Consider the following 23,436-nt stretch of genomic DNA (forward strand, 5'->3'; position numbering starts at 1 on the left):
CTGAACAAAATCCATTGGTCAAATAAGATCAAGCTAGGTACACAAACAAGTTATTTCCCTAGACTATGCTTCTTCTTGTGAACTCCAGAACACATTCCCAGGGGTACATTTACATGGATAAATAAGTTATTGCCAATTAAGGAAACAGAATATGCAAAATACTGCAGATACCTCCTTGCTCATGTTCACATTGCTTTCCACAAACTTTTAATTTAGGGATGGACAATAAAGTAGAGTTTTGGAGCAGAAGCATCCTGTAAGTAGTGATATTGGGGAGGGAGGGGCCCCATCTGCTACCCAGCATGCTCTGTCCCTGAGCATGATTGGAGCCAATCGGGACTCTAATCAGAGACCGCAGGGGCCAATCAGTCCTCATATGCAGGGAAACTGGACACGTCACAAACAAGATGAAGGAAAACACAGGCCCTGTCCAGAAACAACCCCTACACTGAGTATATTTAAGCAATATGGCCATAGCTCCACCTTGCCCTCTGATAGGCTGAGTGGAATTATCACCATATTGTTTCCTGTCCAATCCTCCACTATCACTCCAGTGTTTAATTGCTATATTGTAATTATTTTGCCACTATGGCCTATTTATTGCCTTACCTCCCTATATAGACCTTTTCTATTGTATACTGACTGTATGTTTGTTAATTCCATGTGTATCTCTGTGTTGTTATTTGTGTCGCACTGCTTTGCTTTATCTTGGCCAGGTCGCAGTTGTAAATGAGAACTTGTTCTCAACCAGTCTACCTGGCTAAATAAAGGTGAAATAATGTTTTTTTTATTTTTACATTTTTTATTGTCTAGATAGTTGGGGATAGGGGTTGTTTCTGATCTACCTCTCAAAACCAAAGTATGACAGATTCCAATTTGCTTCTATAGCTTCACCCCAGTGACCCTCTGCAAAGGACAGTGATAAACTTGCATATTCAAAATATTCAATTCCCCCCAAGAGTGAGCTTCTGCTTAATACTGTCCACCTGACTATCCCTTTGTACATTGACTAGCATATCTACCATATCTATATAATTCAAAATCCAACATACCAGTGTAACCTGCAAAATTGTTATTTGAAACATGAATGAAAACAAGTCAACAGGACACATGGGGAATACAGACATGTACGGACAAATAAAATACAGTACATTTAAAAGCAGCATAATCTTGTGGCAAGATAATTGTTTCTCCTAATCACACACTCAATGTAAGTAACAGCTACCTGTGTGCTTCTAATGATACTTTTCACCGTTCAACGTGGAGTGCATCGTCTCATTTTAGTTGGCAAGTAAGCATGAACAAAGTTGAAAGTTCCACATAGATTCTTAGAGTATATACACTTTTTTTTTTAAATGGTACAATGTTAAGTCTATTTTACTTGGGTGCTGGGAGAGCAAAGGATGGACCGTGGTGGCTGAAAAACCTCAGTGGTTAGGAACATTCTGGAATTCTGAGCCTGATTTCAGCATACAGTTATGTCACTATTCATCATACAAACTTTCACCTTTCAGGCTCATTGTTGTCCATCTGTTTAAAGGCAGTGGCATAAGATAACAAATTTTGCTGGTTTCCACTAGATAACACAGGCACAAATGCAAAATTGGCAATATCGTAAAAATTAATGAAAACAAAAATTTGCATTTTGGTTTTAATTTAAGGTTTGGTATAAAATCAGGGTTAAGGTTTGGAATACAATTTTAAGAAGATACATCTTAGAAATAGGCGGGGTTCATTATTTTGTGTCTGTGTGAAACAGTGATGACCCAGTTTGCTGGATTCCTGTACTGCAGATACTGTAAATGGTGACTGCAGCACAGCTGTTAAGATATATGTGTCTTTGTACACAGGAGATTTGAAGAGTTCAATCTACTTAATCAAACCACAAAACTCAAATTGGAAAGGAAAGATTGTAAAGATCAATTCTTTTTTCTTTTTTTTTTTTACAGTTATTCCAGAATGTTTCATACCATTACATGTATGATTTGTGTGGTCCATTGCGCTGTATGCTGGTTGTTCGTTGGTGTCTGTTGATAGTCGAGTCCAGAGCTCTCCAGGTCAGCCACGAGTTAAATTACGTTTTCAAAGAGCTGCATCGACCTCATGATGTTCTCATCCTGGTGGACAAAGAGAGGAACTCAGACTTCACTGAAAATGTATACCAGAGGTACTAAATACTGTATTATGTGTGATGCAATTGCAGAGAAGGCGGTGGAAATAACTCACATTTTGGCAGCAGTCAATAAACTCGTCTATGGTTACAACACCATCCTTATTTTTATCCATCTTCTGTTGGTCAGGAACATCAGAGAGGTTCGTCAGGAACGTCAGAGAGGTTGGGAAGGCAATGCAAAATATGTATATTGTAATAGTACACATGGGTGAACTAATTGGAAAGATGGAAAATAGTTCATTTCATTCCACATAACAAATGTCACTGTACTTTAGGGTAACTTGTATTTAAATATGACAAGCATTGGACTATTGGTCCATACAATAAATGCTGATGATGATGGTGAATGCAATATGCACATTTTGGCAACAATGTATGGCACTTTAAAAAAAAAACACACACACACCTGAAAAAATATCTCCACATGTTGTCGAGGGGTATCGTCTTTGAGTAGGGGATATGTGCATTTCCCCATCATGTCATAGATGGCCTTCATGATGTCAAGCATTTCCTTTTAAACAGAGAGTAAAGATAAGGTTGACAAGTACACTGTATAAAAGACAAGGTGAAGAAAAGACGAGGATCCTTTTTTAAATATCATTAGACTGGTTGACCAAAATGTGAAGATATGTCATGCTTTGCTTCTACATAAAGTAAAGTATCAGTCGTTCAACCAATTACTAGGTCAGTATTTTATTCTTATTTATAGACATCAATAAGTAACTCAATTAACGTCGCGAGTTGCGATGTACCTCTTTAGTAATATGTCCGTCCTTATTAATATCATACAGATTGAACGCCCAGTTGAGCTTCTCCTGGACTGAGCCTCGGAGGAGGATAGAGAGGCCCATAACAAAGTCCTGCAGTAGAAACACAAACTATTGGAAATTGTACCAAAAACATATCAGAAATATCTATGAAGCCTTAATGGGTTGATATGATACTGGTAACAGACATTTCTACTCATGTACAAAGAATGAACTCTTTTTGGTTACCATATCTAAGTGATATGGAAATTGAATTGAACTTGGTTCGGTTATCATATCTAAGTGATATGGAAATTGAATTGAACTTGGTTCGGTTATCATATCTAAGTGATTGAAGTATCTAGTCTAAAATATATAACATTTAAGTCCTTTAGCAGACACTCTTATCCAGAGGTGTCCAATTGGTGTCAAGTGCCTTGCTCAAGGGCACATACCCCGCTGGGATTTGAACCAGCAACCTTTTGGATACTGACCCAATGCTCTTAACAGATAGGCTACTGCCACCCATAACACATTCATCAGTATGATTCTTTACAACAATATTCTTCCCAGAAAACAAAACAAATGAACACACATTATATCCTTGGGGTGCAGAAACATAGATAATAAATAATGCACATTATTTGATTTGTAGAGACGCTTTGGGATCCCTACAAAATAGGCTTGAGTGTGATACAGTACTCTTGGACAGAAGAACGCACCGTGTTTTTGTAACACCAGATAACTCGGGTGATGAGCAAAGACAACTTTTCTATCCTAATAAGCAAGATTATTCACTTCATTAATGTTAATTATATGTATGCTGGGGGGATTCCATTTGGACTCAATTCAAATTAAGTGAAGTTTCACGGTTAGCATGTGTCTTGTGGGTATGAAGCTTCTAACAACCTTGAAATGCTCACTTTTTTTGTATCAACTTCTGTCAAATGCTCCTAGGGCAACGGGGTAGGTAACTAGGAGAGGATTGAGACGACACACATACTCTCAGAGACTGATGTAAGAAATCTCCACAATTGTACATTCTATATTAAAATATGTATTGTAAAATAGATTATTTAACCTGGAATGTCCCATTGAGATACACTATATGAAGATAATAAATATATATATACTTAGACAGTGCCTTCAGAAAGTATTTACACCCCTTGACTTTTCCAAATGTTGTTGTGTTACAGCCTGAATTGAAGACGAATTACATTTACATGTTGTGTCACTGGCCTGGCTACACAATACTCCACAATGTGTTTTTGTTTGTTTTTATAAATTAATAAAACATTTAAAGAGCTGAAACGTCTCGAGTCAATAGGTATTCAACCCTTTTGTTATAGCAAGCCTACATAAGTTCAGGAGTATATATTTTTTTAAGTCACATAAGTTGCAAACATATTTTTTTTTAAAGACTACCTCATCTCTATACCCCACACACACACAATTATCTGCAAGGTCCCTCAGTGGAGCAGTGAATTTCAAACATTTTCAACCACAAAGATCAGGGAGGTTTTCCAATGCATTGCAAAGAAGAGTGGTACAGTGGTCTAAGACACTGCATCTCAGCATAAGGGGTGTCACTGCAGTACCTAGGTTCGAATCCAGGCTGCATCACATCTGGCCATGATTGGGAGTCCCATACGGCGGCGCAGAATTGGCCCGGGGAGGGCCGTCATTGTAAATATTAACTGACTTGCCTAGTTAAATTTAAAAAAGAAGGGCAGCTATTGGTAGATGGGTAAAAAAAAAAAAAGTAGACATTGAATATCCCTTTGAGGATGGTGTATCAACACACACAGTCACTACAAAGATAAAGGCATTCTCAGTTGTCGGAGAGGAAGGAAACCGCTCAGGGATTTCACCATGAGGCCAATGGTGACTTTAAAACAGTTATAAAGTTGAAAGTTGGCTGTGATAGGAGAAAACTGAGGATGGATCAATAACATTGTAGTTGCTTCACAATACTAACTTAAAGGACAAAGTGAAAAGAAGGAAGCCTGAACAGAATACAAATATTCCAAAACATGCATCCTGTTTGCAAAAAATGTGGCATAGCAATTCACTTTTTGACAATAATCTAAAAATCAAGGCCAAATCTACACTGGAGTTGTTTACCAAGAAGACAGTGAATGTTCCTGATTGGCAGAGTTACAGTTTTGACTTAAATCTGCTTGAAAATATATGGCAAGACCTGAAAATGGTTGTCTGGCAATGATCAACAAACAAATTGACAGAGCTTGAAGAATTTTGAAAATAATAAATGGGCAAATGATGCACAATCCAGGTGTGGAAAGCTCTTAAGTGGTTTACCCAGAAAGACTAACAGATGTAATCGCTGCCAAAGGTGATTGTAACATGTATTAACTCAGGGGGTTGAATACTTATTAGCTACTGTTTTATTTTTCATTTATTTTTTACAAATGTTAAAATTCTTCTTCAACTTTGACATTTGTATTTTGTGTACATTGTTGACCAAAAAAATAACAATTAAATACATTTTAATCCCACTTTGCAACACAAAATGTGGAAAAAGTCAAGGGGTGTGAATACTTTCTGAAGGCACTATATATCTTGTATCCTGTAAATTCTGGTCCTGAAGACTAGCAGGGTGTGCAGGCTATTGTTGTAGCTCAGCATTAGCCCACCCTACTCAAGTCATCAACAAAGCCTTTAAATTAAATGGGGGTCAAGACTAGATTGAAATTAAAAGCCTGTACACCCTGTGTGTCTCCAGTACCATGATTGACCGACACTGGTCAAGACTGAGTGTTCCAACAAGAGTAACACTATAGAACCAAATCTCTAAATGGAAATGTATCTAGGTCATTATACTTCAGAGAGTGATGTCAGGGATGTCATCAGGGGCGGATTGGTCGTCTGGCAAATCTGGCAGATGCCAGATGGGCTGAACCATTTCTTTGGACAGTGAAAAGAGAGCGGCACAGCCAGCGGCTGATGAGTCTGTTAATATATTTTTGTAGTAGCCTTTTCTTTTTTCTCTGTTGACATAATCTATCAGCTTTCTCTATTGGGCAGATGCAGTGAGAAATGGCCCACCTACCAAGATGGGCCGGTCTGGTTAAGTTCAAAGTCAAACGCGCCATCAGTTTGCCAGCCCGTTCCTACCGAAAGGTAACAAATGAAATGACCAGTAAAAAATGAAAAGGTTGTGTGGGGAGAGAGAGAAAAAAAATAAAAAAGATTTTGAGTCCGTTGCAGCAAAATCTGGGATACCAAATTGAAAGATAAGGCCCGTGTTTTGTAAAATAGCAGAACTAAAGAAGCAAAAGAGAGGAAGGATTGTGAGGGAGAGGCCGTTAGATGAGTTAATAAGGATGATGACAAACAAAGAACATGACTCAAGGCACACACACAGTTAAACTGCAGCCAAAGGAACGTAGGACAATGCAGTCGAGGTAGAAAACAGAGACACACACACACACTGATAGATGTATACTGAGTTCCTTGATGTTTTGGCTGCATGTGTTGCCTAATAATTATAGGCCTAATGAATCCTTAGGGTGGGGGGGGGGCATATATCAGACAGGCATTTGCATGTAGGCTAGTATGCAGCCTAGTTAGGCTAGAAAATAATTAGCTACTGTAAGCCTATTGAACGTATTACAATTAATTAATTTGCACAAGTTTCTCATATGCCATAAAAAATATTGCAACATCAGTCTTCGTGTGTGTGTGTGCATGCATGCAGGTTTATCTACGGTGTAGTCAGTTAGCGATCGGCTAGGCCTACTTATGATACTGCAACTGTCTTATGAGTAGATTGAAAGGTTTTCCCAAAAACATTTTGAATTAAATGTTAAGTACTAAGTACACCTACCTGGCAGAATGATATCATGATTATTATTTGTATGAATCGGGTGAGGATTTGGTTGGAAAACTCTTCCATCGTTGTAGCCTACGACGACATTGGTTCCCAGTAGATGGGTAAGCGGCAAAGTCAAAATTGGCTATATTGTCCAAAATAATGAAAAAACACATTTTCTTTTTGGTTTTAATTTCAGGTTAGGATTAAGCATAAGGTTAGCAGTGTGGTTAGGGTTAGGTTTAAAATCTGATTTTAAGAAGATACATTGTAGAAATAGGCAGGGTTTATAACTTTGCCACTTGCCCAGATAGTGACGACCAGAAACATCTCTAGACAAACACAGTCCTCTCTCGCTAGGTGCACAATTAAAATGACACTCAAGAATCACCCTAAAATATTGTTTTTGATGTGATCTTTGCATTAACATGGACTCAGAACATCCAATTGTTTTGTTAATCTAATGAAAAAAATATATATTTTGTGAGTTAAAAACTGTGGGGGGGGTCGGTGATGCTGGGGCCGCTGTGGTGCAGCTGGCATGGTGTCAGTCAAAGGAAGAGGATCCGAAGAAGGATACACAAGCTTACCTCAAAACTCACAGATCCATCTTTATCCGTGTCAAACGCGTTGAACAGAAAATGTGCATACATCGACGCGTCTGAAATGAGAGACACACAGCCTCAGTCAAACATAGTGGTGACCAGTCAGAGCCTCAATTTAGACCGACGATACAGGCCCACAGTGGTTCCAACTAGACATGTTCAAATGTTTTTGCTCCGCTGTTCAACATAAAATCCATCCCAAGTACAGAGAAAACAGAGTAGAAAGAGTTTGGATTCATTTTTCTTTCTTGCTTTCACAGTTGCAGGCCTTTAAGTGAGATGTGTTATCGCTCCCTTTCATTCTCACTGCAAGAATAACAAAGACTCGTCTTCACACGTTGCGGTCGGAACAGAGGTAATCCTCAAATATCTTCAGACAGCATAAACAGAAGCGCGTGTGTGTGCGTGTGTATGTGCGTGTGTGTGCGACTACTTGTCCGCTTGTTGTAAAGATGGAAGTGTCAGTCTTGAGTTTCTTTTGTTGAGCTGTATAATACAGATGTTAGTCCACCAAACACAAGGGACACTATCAGAAAGGGCTCCAGCAAGTGTCATAGAAACAAAGGGAGCACAAAAAAAAAACAAGCTATACAACGACATCACAATGTTACATTGCTTCTAAAACAGGAAATCCATCCTTTTACATTGGTCAATTAAGCAATAAGGCCAGAGGGGGTCTGGAGTATGGCCAATATACCACGGCTAAGGGCTGTTCTTAAGCACAACGCAACGTGGAGTGCCCGGACACATCCCTTAGCTGTGGTATATTGGCCGTATACCACAAACCCCTGAGGTGCCTTATTGCTATTATAAAACGGGGACCAGTGTAAGTAGAGCAGTAAAAATAAATGTTTCTATAATAAATGGTCTGATATACCACGGCTGTCAGCCAATCAGCATTCAGGGCTCGAACCACCCGGTTTATAATAAGAGACATACTGTAACATCTATGACATCAGTGGTCACCAACGAGTCGATCGCGATCCACTGGTCAATCTTCAAGGCATTCCTAGTCGATCACCAAAAATGTCTGTAGAAAAGCCAACCATAAAGGCTTGCACTCCTTTTTTTATTTGTTTGTGTTGCACTATTGCCGGTAGGTGCACTTGATTCAGAAGCCCTGCGCACCGGGTCCACAAAGTGTTCCCATTTTGAACCAACCACCAAAGAGATACTGTTGAGGAGAATTTATCTTTGTGTGAGTTTGGCTACCACACACTACTGTTATGTACATACAGGTTGTATAGAAAGCTATTTTGATTAGGTTTCTAACGTACTATAGGCTCTTGTACTATTTTATTGTAAAATAAATTAAGATATGTGTTTTACAGCGGTCGACAGATCTACCCATATCCTCAGAGTTCACACAGAGTTTGGTCTCTCTTGCTGTAATGAAGCGCAACCAGAGCCATATATTTATGTGGTTATGGAGACATCATATAAAAGTGATTTTTGCGGGACACATTCGCCAGTGTTGTTCGTCATTTGTCTTATTTGATACAGTGTCTTAGAGGGGGCTTTTTAAAAACATCATGTGTGAATTAGAATCTGGGGGAGAACTTCAGAGTAGAAAAATATTACCTCAGGGCAGCGTGAACTCTAAATGAACTGAATATCGATATGCCATAGAAAGTCCAGGCGCTTATTTCCAAGAACCCAAACCCCTCTTTTTCCAGGTAGACCAATTCCAATGACCCAATTCCACTGGATAATCAAAAGCAAAAGCTCATTTGGTCCGGCCAAAGGAAAACCTCATTATAAAATGGACTAAGCATTTCCCCCCCCTATTCCTAGTCAGTAAGGGATGGGTCATTCTTGAATTGCATTAGTAAATGCTGTCCCTTGACTTTGACACAATGAAAAAACACTTACAATGGAAAATGTATGTTGTCATTTATTTAACTGTTATTTAATAAGAAAACATATGCAAGTCCTATATACTGCAAAATATATATTTGTATGCATTGTAGAAACTACTGGGGGCTAGCTTATTGGCTTGTCCCACTGGTGACGTGTTTTGGGGATTTAGCGATATCTATCTATTATTATTGATAATTTGGTGTCTAAAATCCAGTGTTACTTGGTGTTACTCAACTTAAATCAAGGGAAATAACATTGTGAGCAAAATTATTAATCATATCTCTTTAGTAAATTATTTTTAAAGGTTTGATGACCTTAGATTTGAGAATTTGTGGCCTCCATTTCAGAAATTCCTCATTTACCAAAAATGTCTCATTGGTGTTACCATCATTGGTGTTACTACTCCTACTGGCGGTACAATGTTATCATAATGATAAACATAATTTAAAGTCATTAAGCTACCATATTAGTTGATTTAGAATGGGAAGAAGGACCCAAATACATTTTAAATAAATAAAACATCTAGAAAAATTAAGTGAATTTTCCACAATGTCTTGCCCAAACGCCACCGTAATTTAAGAACGACCCGGATAAAACAGCAAAAACGAAAGAAAAACATGAAACGTTCTTCCGATATAATGGCGCCGGAGAAGATGGCTGCCATTTTACGGTTTCCTCACCAAATGTGCAATTGTTGTTGTTTTTTTGCGTTATTTGCAACTTATTTTGTATATAATATTTCTGCCACCATCTCTTATAACCGAAAAGAGCTTCTAGCTATCAGGACAGCGATTATTCACTGGAAAAATATTTTTTCTTTCACGAATCGGATGCGAAGGATTTACTTCAGACACCAAACAAGGCCCAAATCCCTGTGATTCGCGTGAGAAAGAGACGGAGATATCGGGGACGTAGGTCGGGGTGCCTTGTAAGGATCTGACGGCAAGTGAGTAATCTGCCTCTACCATCAGTCCTATTAGCCAACGTACAATCATTGGATAATAAAATAGATGAGCCACGATCACGAATATTCTAACAACGAGACATTAATAACTAATATCTTATGTTTCACCGAGTCGTGGCTGAACGACAACATGAATAACGTACAGCTGGCGGGGTTTACGTTGCATCGGCAAGGTAGAACAGCCGCCTCCGGTAAGACAAGGTGTGGCGGTCTGTGTATATTTGTAAACAACAGCTAGTGCATGAAATCTAATAGTAAGGACGTCTTGAGGATTTTCTGGCCTGAGGTAGAGTATCTCATGATAAGCTGTAGACAACAATAATACCAAGAGAGATTTCATCTATATTTTCCATAGCTGTCTATTTACTACCACAAACCGAAGCTGGCACTAAGTCCACACTCACTGAGCTGTATAAGGCCATAAGCAAACAGGAAAACGCCCATCCAGAGGCAGCGCTCCTAGTGGCAGGGGACTTTAATGCAGGGAAACTTAAATCTGTTTAAACTAATTACTACCAGCAAATTAAATGTGCAACCAGAGGGAAAAAAACTCTAGAACATCTGTACTCCAAACACAGAGACACGTACAAAGCTCTCCCTCGCCCTCCATTTGGCAAATCTGACCGTATATCGTCCTGATTCCTGTACGTGACTGTACGTACATACCCCAACCAGAAGCCATGGATTACAGGCAATATCCGCACTGAGCTAAAGGGTAGCGCTGCCACTTTCATGGACCGAGACTCTAATCCAGATGCTTATAAGAAATCCCGCAATGCCCTCCGACCAACCATCAAACATGCAAAGCGTCAATACAGGACTAAGATTGAATCGTATTACACCGGCTCCGACGCTCGTCGGATGTGGCAGGGCCTGCAAACTATTACAGATTACAAAGGGAAGCATAGCCGTGAGCTGCCCAGTGACACCAGCCTACCAGACAAGCTAAATTACTTCTATGGTCGCTTCGAGGCAAACAACACTGAAGCAGGCATGAGAGCATCAACTGTTCCAGGCAACTGTGTGATCACGCTCTCCGTAGCCGATGTGAGTAAGACCTATCAGGGCCAGACGGATTACCAGGACGTGTACTCCGAGCATGTGCTGACCAACTGGCAAGTGTATTTTCAACCTGTCCCTGACTGAGTCTGTAATACCAACATGTTTCAAGCAGACAACCATAGTCCCTGTACACAAGAACACTAAGGTAACCTGCCTAAATGGTAACAGACCCATAGCACTCACGTCTGTAGCCATGAAGTGCTTTGAAAAGCTGGTCATGGCTCACATCAACACCATTATCCCAGAAACCCCAGACCCACTCCAATTTGCATACCGCCCCAACAGATCCACAGATGATGCAATCGCTATTGCACTCCACACTTCCCTTTCCCACCTGGACAAAAGGATCACTTATGTGAGGATGCTATTCATTGACTACAGCTCAGCGTTCAACACCATAGTGCCCTCAAAGCTCATCACTAATGTAAGGACCCTGGGACTAAACACTTCCCTCTGCAAATGGATCCTGGACTTCCTGACATGCCGCCCCCAGGTAGTAAGGGTAGGTAACAACATATCTGCCACGCTGATCCTCAACACGGGGGCCCCCCAGGGGTGCGTGCTCAGTCCCCTCCTGTACTCCCTGTTCACTCATGACTGCAGGGCCAGGCACGACTCCAACACCATCATTAAGTTTGCAGACCAGACAACTGTGGTAGGGCTGATCAGCAACAACGATGAGACAGCCTATAGGGATGAGGGCAGAGACCTGACCGTGTGGTGCCAGGACAACAACCTCTCCTTCAATGTGATCAAAACATGAGATGATTGTGGTCTACAGGAAAAGGAGGACCGAGCACACCCCCATTCTCATCGACAGGGCTGTAGTGGAGCAGATTGAGAGCTTCAAGTTCCTTGGTGTCCACATCACCATCAAAATATAATGGTTCAAACACACGCCTATTCCCCCTCAGGAGACTGAAAAGATTTGGCATGGGTCCTCAGATCCTCAAAAAGTTCTACAGCTGCACCAAGAGCATGGTTGCATCACTGCCTGGTGTGGCAACTGCTCGGCCTCCGACCGCAAGCCTCTACTGAGGGTAGTGCAAACGGCCTAGTACATCACTGGGGCCAAGCTTCCCGTGTCAGAGGAAGGCCATAAAAATGGTCAAAGACTCCAGCCACCCTAGTCATAGACTGTTCCCCTCTGCTACCGCACAGCAAGCGGTACCGGAGCACCAAGTCTAGGTCCAAAAAGCTTCAAATGGCTACCCAGACTAATTTACATTGTCCACCCCTCTTTCACGCTGCTGCTACTCTCTGTTTATTATCTTTGCATAGTCACTTTTACTCTACCTACATGTACATATTACCTCAATTACCTCGACTAACCAATGCCCCCGCTCATTTTTTACTAAGCATTTATTTTTCTTAACTGCATTGTTGGCTTGTAAGTAAGCATTTCACTAAGTTCTACACTTAGTGACAAATAAAATTAGATTTTATTTGATTTCCATTTTGTAATGCGATATTCTTCTATTCCTTCTCATTACCTTTTTTTCAAATATTTTTTGTCTGCCTCCTATGCCTAAAATGGAGACATTGCTTGAGATAATTAATCAAGTTGATTACAGAATGCAGTAAAAGAGTTCAAAAGTAACAAGAACCTCCAGCTGATCTAGAAGCTTCCCCAACCAGGGTCGTGTTCAATAGGTAAAAAACAGAAAGTGTTTTGAAACGGAAAACAACCAAACTTTGTGGAGAAGTTCAAGTAGTACATTCTCTGTTTCAACGCCTTTTTCTCCCATTTTGTGCATATTGAACACAACCCAGGGTTAACGATTTCAGCCCTAAAGCAGTATTGATGGTGGGAGCCATTTGTCAAGCAGAACAATTCTCACCAGATGTGTCAACATACCTCCCTGTGGGAAGAACTGGGAGTAGATGACTTTGAAGGTGTCTTCATTGACCACGCCGCTAGGGCACTCCTGCAAAGAAAAGGAAATATCATTCCATAATTCATTAGAAATCTTAATGTTTTGAAGTGTGTTTACATTTACATTGTTTACAAACACTGGAGTAAAACAAGCTTATATTTTGGGGCATTTCTAAGTTATATTCTTCAAGAATCAATGGGTATCTATCATTCATTTATATGTCCAAAAATGGATGTGGCAACTAAGGACTGTAGCTTTAAAGGTTTCTCAATTAAAACATGTTTTCAAAAGGCTAGTTGATTTGAACAGAGGGTCTTTTCTCCAGGCCAACAAGGTATTCCCAGTTTGCCTCTAGAAAACCTCTGACATGGCCAACCCTATGCTGCAAGATGTGATAAAAGCAATCCTTTCTACTGATGTGAAAAGGACCGCCGTAGCCTTTCATTGGCACGATACAGTTGATTCAGCGTTCCACTGTATATGGGGAGAAACTATACATAAAAGGCTCTGATTTCATTCAGTGCTTTGGAGTAAAAAAGTAATTGGCCCATTCAATGTTGTCCAAATCCAAGAATAAAGGAAAATGCAAGCCAAGCTCCGACCAATTTCTCATCCAAGGCCTTTTTAAAGCTACCAAGCTGTAGACGTCTGGCCCCATTCAGTAAACTTAAGAGACATTTATATGAGTACTCTTATGCAACTCTTCAAAAGCCAGTCTTTTCAGAAAAAGAAACATCCAGAGAAGAGTGTTGTTAGCGCATAAACCTCAGCATTGAGATGTGTTGGAGGCGGGTAAGCCTTGTTTTCATTATCGACTTATTACCAGCCAGCATTCACACGGCCCGGCTATTCAATTTTGGGAGTGCATTTTTCCCCACAGGGGAAAATATTTCACCCGTGCTGACAATCTCTCAACCCAAAGGTATGAGGGAATTGACTACCCACATTTTCAATACAAGAATCGACCCTCAGACAAGGCGATACAGGATTGCAGGATTTCATAAGAGAGACCATATCAAGGTGAGGTGAATGCACATAAACACATTGGTGACGTTCTCTTTAAACACAATTCATGCATTTGGACAGTGGTTTTCTTGATTTACAGTAAATGGGACCCGGGATGCCAGGATACTTTAGCTGGGGGGCTAAGGCTTGAAAGTGAAAAAGAAAATATATACATAAGTTATGTGAAAGTAAGAACATTATGCTGGGACTGTGCCTTATTGGGCTGTGTTTTCTAATCCTTCCCTATATGAAACTAGGAAAAGCTTCAACCAGATAAAACATACACCCTCGCACACAGTACTGAAAGAGGGCCAAAAGTCAAATGAAACCAAAAAACAATACGAGTTTATGAAATGTGTTTCCTGCAAATACACTGGCAATCAGTGGGAAGCGTTTTTCACACAATTGCATAGAACTACAGTATGGCTTGCATATCAGATGCATTTGGCAGGCCATTATCAACCTTTCATTTTTAGTAGTTGCTCTTGTCCAGAGCAATGTACCGGAGCAACTAGGGTTTAAGCGACTTGTTCAAGGGCACATCAACACATTTTTCACCTAGTCGACTGGCCTAACACTCTTAACCGCTAGGCTACCTGCTGCCCACGCCCTTGAGTGAGTGTGGGGAAAAGTGTACCGACCATTATACCCAAAAGGGAAACAGGAAAATACAGAGGGCTTTTAAAATGGTGTCCTTTGAGAGAAAAATTAGGCTTGGCTCCTTCCTCAAGTCAAAATACACTATCTGCCCTTGTCTGCTAAATGGAAATCTATAATGTTTGACATTGAAGCCCTTAAGAATTGTATTAGCCTATCATGTAGGCTTCTGGAGCTAGCGTTAAGGTAATGGAGCTAACTTTTCTTACAGAGTAGAATACTGAAAAACAATCCATGTTGGTTGTAGAAATCCACCAATTACACAGTCTAAAAAGATCAATCATTGACATGAATAATTTGTTGTTAAACAATGAACAGTAGCATACACTTCCATTTTTATCTTGCCTCTGTACAAGACAGAACGAGAATATAAATCTTGCAGTGCATGCACATACATACAACATCATTACTTGTGTGTCATTTAGTAAATTAGAAGGACATGAATGGATTCCCAGCTCAAGACACCATATTTACATTGACATTGTAGTCATTTAGCAGACGCTCTTAGACCACAGCAACTTACAGGAGATATTAGGGTTACGTGTCTTGCTCAAGGGCACATTGGCAGATTTTCCCTTAGTTGGCTTGGGGATTCAAACCAGCAACCTTTCTGTTACTGGCCCAACGCTCTTAACCACTAGGCTACCTGCCACTCATTAAGGTCTCACCAGCCCACTGTTGGGCTGCTGATAACAATGATAACCCTTAAGCTATGTGCTTTCGAAAACATTCACAGCTCACACTAACAAAGCTTTCGTCTCGGTAAAAGGTGCAAGATTAATGTCAGGCATGTGGGGGTGGTGCCTTATATAGCCTCTAGCAGGGTTACTAAAGTACTATTTGAGAAGGTCCAGTCATTTTCCTAGTTAGCAAAGGTCCGGATGAATATTGTTATTTATCGGCGTAGTAACAAACCACCACCTCACAACTCATGCAACCCCAAGCTGTCTACTGTATATAATACCATACATCTCCCAATGTTTGGAAAGAGATGACCATTGTGAAATAATAATGAGCAAAAAAGGGAAGGCCACTAAATAAATGAAACACGGGACTGAGCAATGTTGAAATAATCCATCAAGTTGAACAGTGTAAAGACCACATAAAGTAGTGGTTGTAGTAGCTTTCCAGGTTGGTATCGTATGGTTATGAATGAGTATTCATTTACTGAGGCAACACCTGTCATTGCTACGGTGGCCCTGCGGCGCAATACCCCAAAACAACAATGAAAAAAATAGGATAGAAACAAAATGAACTTAAATGATCGCGTTGCAAACTGAATGAACTTGACACGAACACAATTGACTTAGCTCAAACAAAATGCTAATTGGCCACAAAAGGTCACTTAATGATAGTCGACACAAATATTGACAACATTCATAGAACTTGTACATGTATGCAAAACTGTATCCAACCCCAATGAAGAGAGTGGAGGGTGATAATTGTGTGGGCCACAGCTGTTGTTTCGATGTTTGTGGGTCAGGACCAACTACATAAACACAGCTGGCAGGTGGCACACTTAGACTTTTCAAGGGCAGGGCTGCATGCCTTGTCAAGTAGCAAATCCCATTGATCAGCACGCAGTTTGTGTGTACGAGTGTCAATGTGTTTCCCCACTGAGCTAAAGCCTACCACGAGCATTCAAGTTTCAGGCAAGAATTTTCCTCAAATAACATCTAAAACGCCTCAGAACCTTGCACAACAGGCGCAAGATCAAGAGAGGTTTGAGTTGTAAAAGTTTGCACCAAAGTTACCAGTGAGTGCGCTCCAGGCATACTGTAACTTTACACCTCAGTGTCTACTCAATTGTCTCAGATGGTCTCTGATATGACCAAGTCTGCAGAAGAGAGATGGAGGAACAGTTTACCCTGGGTGGGTAGGGTAGTAAAGTACCCTGGGACCCACGTGTTTGGATCCCCAGATGGCTCATGGTTTCGGGGGAACGAGGGGAAAAGCAGGGGAGTTGCTAGTTCTTTGTTGTTTCATAAACCCCTTTTAATATCCTGTGAGTATCCGGTAGGTCAAGAAGACCCTCGATTTTCCGGGAAAGCAGGCAGGAACACAAAGTTTGAATTAAGTTTGTGTCCAGTTTTTCTTTTGGCTGTTTTGTGACCTGATTCTGTCAAAAGTTAAGTGTAAGGGAGCTAGGAACGGTGTTGTGGTGTTAACATCTTACCCCTCTGAGGATTGTCTTACTAGGCAATACTGGGTATACAGTACACCGCTTATACTGTCTATATAAGCTTGATCTAGTCCTGGCTTTAAAAGTCCTGTGTTGGGAATTGTAGGTTACACGTTGAGGGTGTCAAAGTAATAATTATCACATATACAGTGCCTTCAGAAAGTATTCATACCCCTTGACTTATTACACATTTCATTGTGATACAGCCTGAATTCAAAATGGATTAAATAGTATTTTTTTCTCACCCATCGCCACACAATACCCCATAATGACGAAGTAAAAACATGTTTTTAGATATTTTTTGTTAATTTATTGAAAATGAAATACAGAAATATCAAATTTACATAAGTATTCACACCCCTGAGTCAATACATGTTAGTATCACCTTTGACAGCGATTACAGCTGTGAGTCTATCTGGGTAAGTCTCTAAGAGCTTTGAACACCTGGATTGAACAATATTTTCACATTATTCTTTTAAAAATTCTTCAAACTGTGTCAAGTTAGTTGTTGATTATTGCCAGACAGCCATTTTCAAGTCTTGCCATAGATTAAAGCCAATTTAAGTCAAAACTGTAGTGTAACTCCAGTGTATATTTGACCTTTAGCTTTTTGTCCTGCTGAAAGGAATATGTATCTCCCAGTGTCTGTTGGAAAGCAGACTGAACCAGGTTTTCCTCTAGGATTTTGCCTGTGGTTAGCTCTACTACTTCTCTTTTTATCCTAAAATACTCCCTAGTCCCTGTCGATGACAAGCATACACATAACATGAGGCAGCCACCACCATGCTTGAAAATATGAAGAGTGGTACTTAGTGATGTCTTGTGTTGGATTTGCCCAAACATAACACTTCGTATTCAGGACATAAAATGTATTTCTTTGCCAAAAATTGGTTTACAGTTTTAATTCAGTGCCTTAATGAAAATACATTTGCACAGGCTTCCTTCTTTCACACTTAGGCTTCCTTCTTTTCACTCTGTCCTTTAGGTTAGTATTGTGGAGTAACTACAATGTTGTTGATCCATCCTCAGTTTTCTCCTATCACAGCCATTACACTCTGTAACTGTTTTAGTCACCATTGGCTTCATGGTGAAATCCCTGAGCGGTTTCCTTCCTCTCCAGCAACTGAGTTAGGAAAGACGCCTTTATCTTGTAGTGACTGGGTGTATTGATACACCATCAAAAGTGTAATTAATAACTTCACCATGCTCAAAGGGATATTCAATGTCAACTTTTTTTACCCATCTACCAATAGCTGCCCTTCTTTGCGTAGCACACGCTCCAGCAGGTATATCTCACTGGTCATCTCCAAAGCCAACACCTCCTTTGGCCGCCTTTCCTTCCAGTTCTCTGCTACCAATGACTGGAACTAATTGCAAAAATCGCTGAAGTTGGAGACTTATATCTCCCTCACTAACTTTAAGCATCCGCTATCTGAGCAGCTTACCGATCACTGCAGATGTACACAGCCCATCCATTCTAACGACCTCATCCCCATATTGTTACTTTTTTGCACACCAGTATTTCTACTTGCACATCATCATCTGCACATCTACACTCCAGTGTTAATTTGCTAAATTGTACTTACTTCGTCTCTATGGCCTATTTATTGCCTTACATCCTCACGTCATTTGCCCACACTGTATATAGACTTTTTCTATTTTGTTATTGACTCTACGTTTGTTTATTCCTAGTGTAACTCTGTGTTGTTGTTTGTGTCGCACTGTTTTGCTTCATCTTGGCCAGGTCGCAGTTGTTAATGAGAACTTGTTCTCAACTGGCCTACCTGGTTAAATAAAGGTGAAATTAAACAAATCAAATTTAACATTTTTGGAAAACCTCCATGATCTTTGTGGTTGACTGAGGGACTTTACAGATAATTGTATGTGTGGGGTACATAGATGAGGTAGTTATTCAAAAATCATGTTAAAACTATTCTTGCACACAGAGTGAGTCCAACTTATCATGTGACATTAAGCACATTTTTATCTCCTTAACTTATTTAGGCTTGCCACTCAAGACATTTCAGCTTTGTCTTTTTAAAGAATTAGTAAACATTTCTAGAAACATAATTCCACTTTGACCTTATGGGGTATTGTGTGTAGGCCAGTGACACAACATTTAATCCATTTAATTTCAGGCTGTAACAACCAAATATGGAAAAAGTCTAAATACTTTCTGAAGGCACTGTATTTTACAAATGCATAAGCATGGATATTGCAGTAATTCTAATATACTATACCTCAGATATTTGTTTGTCAGACAATCTCCATTTAAGCTATTACACTTAACAAATATTTAAACGCAACATGTAAAGTGTTGGTCCCATGTTTCATGAGCTGAAAATACCTGAACATTTCCATACACACAAAAAAGCTTATTTCTGTAAAATTGTGTGCACAAATTGGTTTACATCCCTGTTAGTGAGCATTTCTCCTTTGCCAAGATATCAAGATGTTGATTAAACAGCAAGATATCCTTTGCCAAGATATCAAGAAGCTGATTAAACAGCACGATCATTACACAGATGCATCTTGTGCTGGGGACAATAAAGGGACACTCTAAAATATGCATTTTTTTCACACGACACAATGCCACAGATGTCTCAAGTTTTGAGTGAGCGTGCAATTGGCATGCTGACTGCAGGAATGCCCACCACAGCTGTTGCCAGATAATTGAATGTTAATTTCTCTACCATAAGCCGCCTCCAACATCGTTTAAGAGAATTTGCCATTATGTCCAACCGGCCTCACAACTACGTGTATGGCGTTGTGTGGGCGAACGGTTTGCTGATGTCAACGTTGTGAACAGAGTGCCCCAATGGTGGCGGTGGGGTTATGGAATGGGCAGGTATAAGCTACGGACAACATACACAATTGCATTTAGCGATGGCAATTTGAATGCACAGAGATACCATGACGAGATCCTGAGGCTCATTGTCGTGCCATTCATCCGCCGCCATCACCTCATGTTTTAGCATGATCATGCACTGCCCCATGGCGCAAGGATCTCTACATAATTCCTGGAAGCTGAAAATGTCCCAGTTCTTCCATGGCCTACGTACTCTGTTGAATCAACTTCAAACCTAATCACTAAACCAATCAAGGTGTCTGCTGTACAGACACAAAGTTCGACGTAGACAATATTTATTTGGAGCCTTTGTTGTTTCGCAAAGCTAGTGCTAATTAAAACACTGTTTTGTGTCCCCCCCCCCCCCCCCCCACACACTGCTTTTTCACGCTGCATGAGGCCATATAGAGTACAGTAATTATGCTCAGAATGGTTATAGTACGTTGCGACATTAAACTGCTTCCCTTATTTCAGCCCTATTGTCTGCTAATCAAAATATGGTTGTGAGACGTGCAGAGTGGAAATGCAGTGTGTTCACACTACCCTTGAAACCCCAGAGACTGTTGGGAGGTTACAGATGTCAACACTAATTGGACGTAGTGATTAAATGGCAAAGTAATGAAGAATGGCTGCGTCCCAAACAAAGAAACATCCTACTGCTGCCCTTTATACAGTGCAGTGACTCGCCCTAGCACATGTGAGGAGACCAGATGAAAGAAATGATGTGTATAGAGATTCAATAATATTGCTTTAATTTATCAGGTCCTTCTAGAGTGATGAAGGCAAATCGACAAGGGCAGGGAGAATGTGGGAAGTTTTCAGTTTGGAATCAAGCCAATTGACTAAAATGTAAGCCACCACACAAACAATAACATCTTCACTTCAGATCACACAACGCGCAACAGATTGCTGCATGTTTTGCTCTTCACAGAGAACAGAGTTCACACTGCACCTAAAGTTGTTAAGAGCTCGATTTAGAGGAGAGCGTTTGATCAAGGCCAGCAAAGACAGGTAAAGTAGTCAAGCCGGCTGAAAGAGACAGCTAAAATGTTTTCTGTATCGATTCCATCAAAACGCAGGGGCTAGAGAACCCGCAAAAACGGCCACTTACATTCCGTGAGGTGAGGTCAAGTTCATCTCGGTCATGGTGACATACAGTGAGGGAAAAAAGTATTTCATCCCCTGCTGATTTTGTACGTTTGCCCACTGACAAAAAAATTATCAGATTTTAATGGTAGGTTTATTTGAACAGTGAGAGACAGAATAACAACAAAAAATCCAGAAAAACACATTTTAAAAATGTTATGAATTGATTTGCATTTTAATGAGGGAAATAAGTATTTGACCCCCTCTCAATCAGAAAGATTTCTGGCTCCCAGGTGTCTTTTATACAGGTAATGACCTGAGATTAGGAGCACACTCTTAAAGGGAGTGCTCCTAATCTCAGTTTGTTACCTGTATAAAAGACACCTGTCCACAGAAGCAATTAATCAATCAGATTCCAAACTCTCCACCATGGCCAAGACCAAAGAGCTCTCCAAGGATATCAGGGACAAGATTGTAGACCTACACAAGGCTGTAATGGTCTACAAGACCATCGCCAAGCAGCTTGGTGAGAAGGTGACAACAGTTGGTGCGATTATTTGCAAATGGAAGAAACACAGAAGTACTGTCAATCTCCCTCGGCCTGGGGCTCCATGCAAGATCTTACCCCGTGGTGTTTCAATGATCATGAGAACAGTGAGGAATCAGCCCAGAACTACACGGGAGGATCTTAAGGCAGCTGGGACCATAGTCACTAGGAAAACAATTGGTAACACACTACGCAGTGAAGGACTGAAATCCTGCAGCGCCCGCAAGGTCCCCCTTCACAAGAAAGCACATATACATGCCCGTCTGAAGTTTGCCAATGAAAATCTGAATGATTCAGAGGACAACTGGGTGAAAGTGTTGTGGTCAGATGAGACCAAAATGGAGCTCTTTGGCATCAACTCAACTCGGCGTGTTTGGAGGAGGAGGAATGCTGCCTATGACCCCAATAACCACCCCAATTGGAGGTGTTTTTCTGCTAAGGGGACAGGACAACTTCACCGCATCAAAGGGACGATGGACGGGGCCATGTACCGTCAAATCTTGGGTGAGAACCTCCTTCCCTCAGCCAGGGCATTGAAAATGGGTCGTGAATGGGTATTCCAGCATGACAATGACCCAAAACACACAGCCAAGGCAACAAAGGAGTGGCTCAAGAAGAAGCACATTAAGGTCCTGGAGTGGCCTAGCCAGTCTCCAGACCTTAATCCCATAGAAAATCTGTGGAGGGAGCTGAAGGTTTGAGTTGCCAAAAGTCAGCCTCGAAACCTTAATAACTTGGAGAAGATCTGCAAAGAGGAGTGGGACAAAATCCCTCCTGAGATGTGTGCAAACCTGGTGGCCAATTACAAGAAATGTCTGACCTCTGTGATTGCCAACAAGGGTTTTGCCACCAAGTACTAAGTCATGTTTTGCAGAGGGGTCAAATACTTATTTCCCTAATTAAAATGCAAATAAATGTATAACATTTTTGACATGTGTTTTTCTGGATTTTTTTGTTGTTATTCTGTCTCTCACTGTTCAAATAAACCTACCATTAAAATGATAGACTGATCATTTATTTGTCAGTGGGCAAACGTACAAAATCAGCAAGGGATCAAATACTTTTTTTCCTCACTGTAAATCTCACTGAGAGACCAGAGAGCTCATCTCAATTGTGAGGAGAATGAAACCTACTAAAGCCAAATAGAAAAATGTCCAATGAATATTGTCAGCATGTTGGTGTGCTGATATGATTGGTTTGTGTTTACGTCAATCAATATCAAAATAGAGTAAAATCTCACAAAATTGTTACTCTATGACAGTGCACTTCTCTACATATGGGTTTGAATGGGTCTGAGATGACTCAATGTATCTGTATTCATTTGATAAACTTGTAAAATGAACTCATCCATGAGAAGAAAATCATAACTCATTTGTGGAATGCAAACCCCAGCCGCACGTGAAATTACTTACAATGACTTATCTTGTCAAGGTCGGGTTGAAGGAAATGTATGTGGAAAATCAAGCTACTGACAGAAGTTTTAACAGCGGCATCTCCACTGATGTATTTTAAAGAGTCACATTCTGAGATGGCAATCTGCTGCCCCATGCCGATGCCCTGGCTCTGAATTCCTGAACAGTTTGGAAGAATTGGTCAGACGTGAGGAGATTGGGTTGCTATTGTCAGGAGTCTGGGATGAGGTCGGCAATGCGAGAAACAACCTTCATACTGCGTCTGACGATAAAGACGAGCAGTGTTGGACATATGACCACATCAGTCTGAATAAAGCCCTGTTCGGACATCTAAATACTTGGCCAAAGGTCTCGTTCCGGGCACTACTGATCGGAGAGAAAGCCAAACTCTGGCCGCTCGGAGGGGTTATAAATGTCTTACTCGTAAAGATTGATGTTCAAAAAGACTCCTACTACCCTCAGACGCTCACCTTGGAGCGATGATTCGCACCCAAGTCTGAGACGTCAAGGACACAGGGCCAAAATTGCTTAGAATAGAGACTGTTCCAGATTACATTTGTCAGGTCAGTTTTTTTTAAAG

General features: G+C 40.6%; 1 protein-coding gene across 5 annotated transcripts in view; it reads right to left on the bottom strand.

The window, feature by feature from the left end:
• Positions 1–779: 779 nt before the first annotated feature.
• The window catches only part of LOC110500612 (Kv channel-interacting protein 4), a 232,830-nt gene continuing 210,173 nt past the window's right edge, over positions 780–23,436 (bottom strand). For all 5 annotated transcript variants that reach the window (XM_021578066.2, XM_021578065.2, XM_021578067.2 and 2 more), the window contains exons 3-8: positions 13,101–13,170; positions 7,342–7,412; positions 2,926–3,033; positions 2,580–2,684; positions 2,227–2,289; positions 780–2,117 (exon numbers count right to left, since the gene is read on the bottom strand). In XM_021578066.2, the coding sequence (XP_021433741.2) occupies positions 2,070–2,117; positions 2,227–2,289; positions 2,580–2,684; positions 2,926–3,033; positions 7,342–7,412; positions 13,101–13,170 (465 nt within the window). In that variant the 3' untranslated portion in view covers positions 780–2,069. The remainder of the gene's footprint in view (positions 2,118–2,226; positions 2,290–2,579; positions 2,685–2,925; positions 3,034–7,341; positions 7,413–13,100; positions 13,171–23,436) is intronic.

The sequence above is a fragment of the Oncorhynchus mykiss genome, chromosome 21, assembly GCF_013265735.2.
Source record: "Oncorhynchus mykiss isolate Arlee chromosome 21, USDA_OmykA_1.1, whole genome shotgun sequence".
Classification (NCBI taxonomy): domain Eukaryota; kingdom Metazoa; phylum Chordata; class Actinopteri; order Salmoniformes; family Salmonidae; genus Oncorhynchus; species Oncorhynchus mykiss.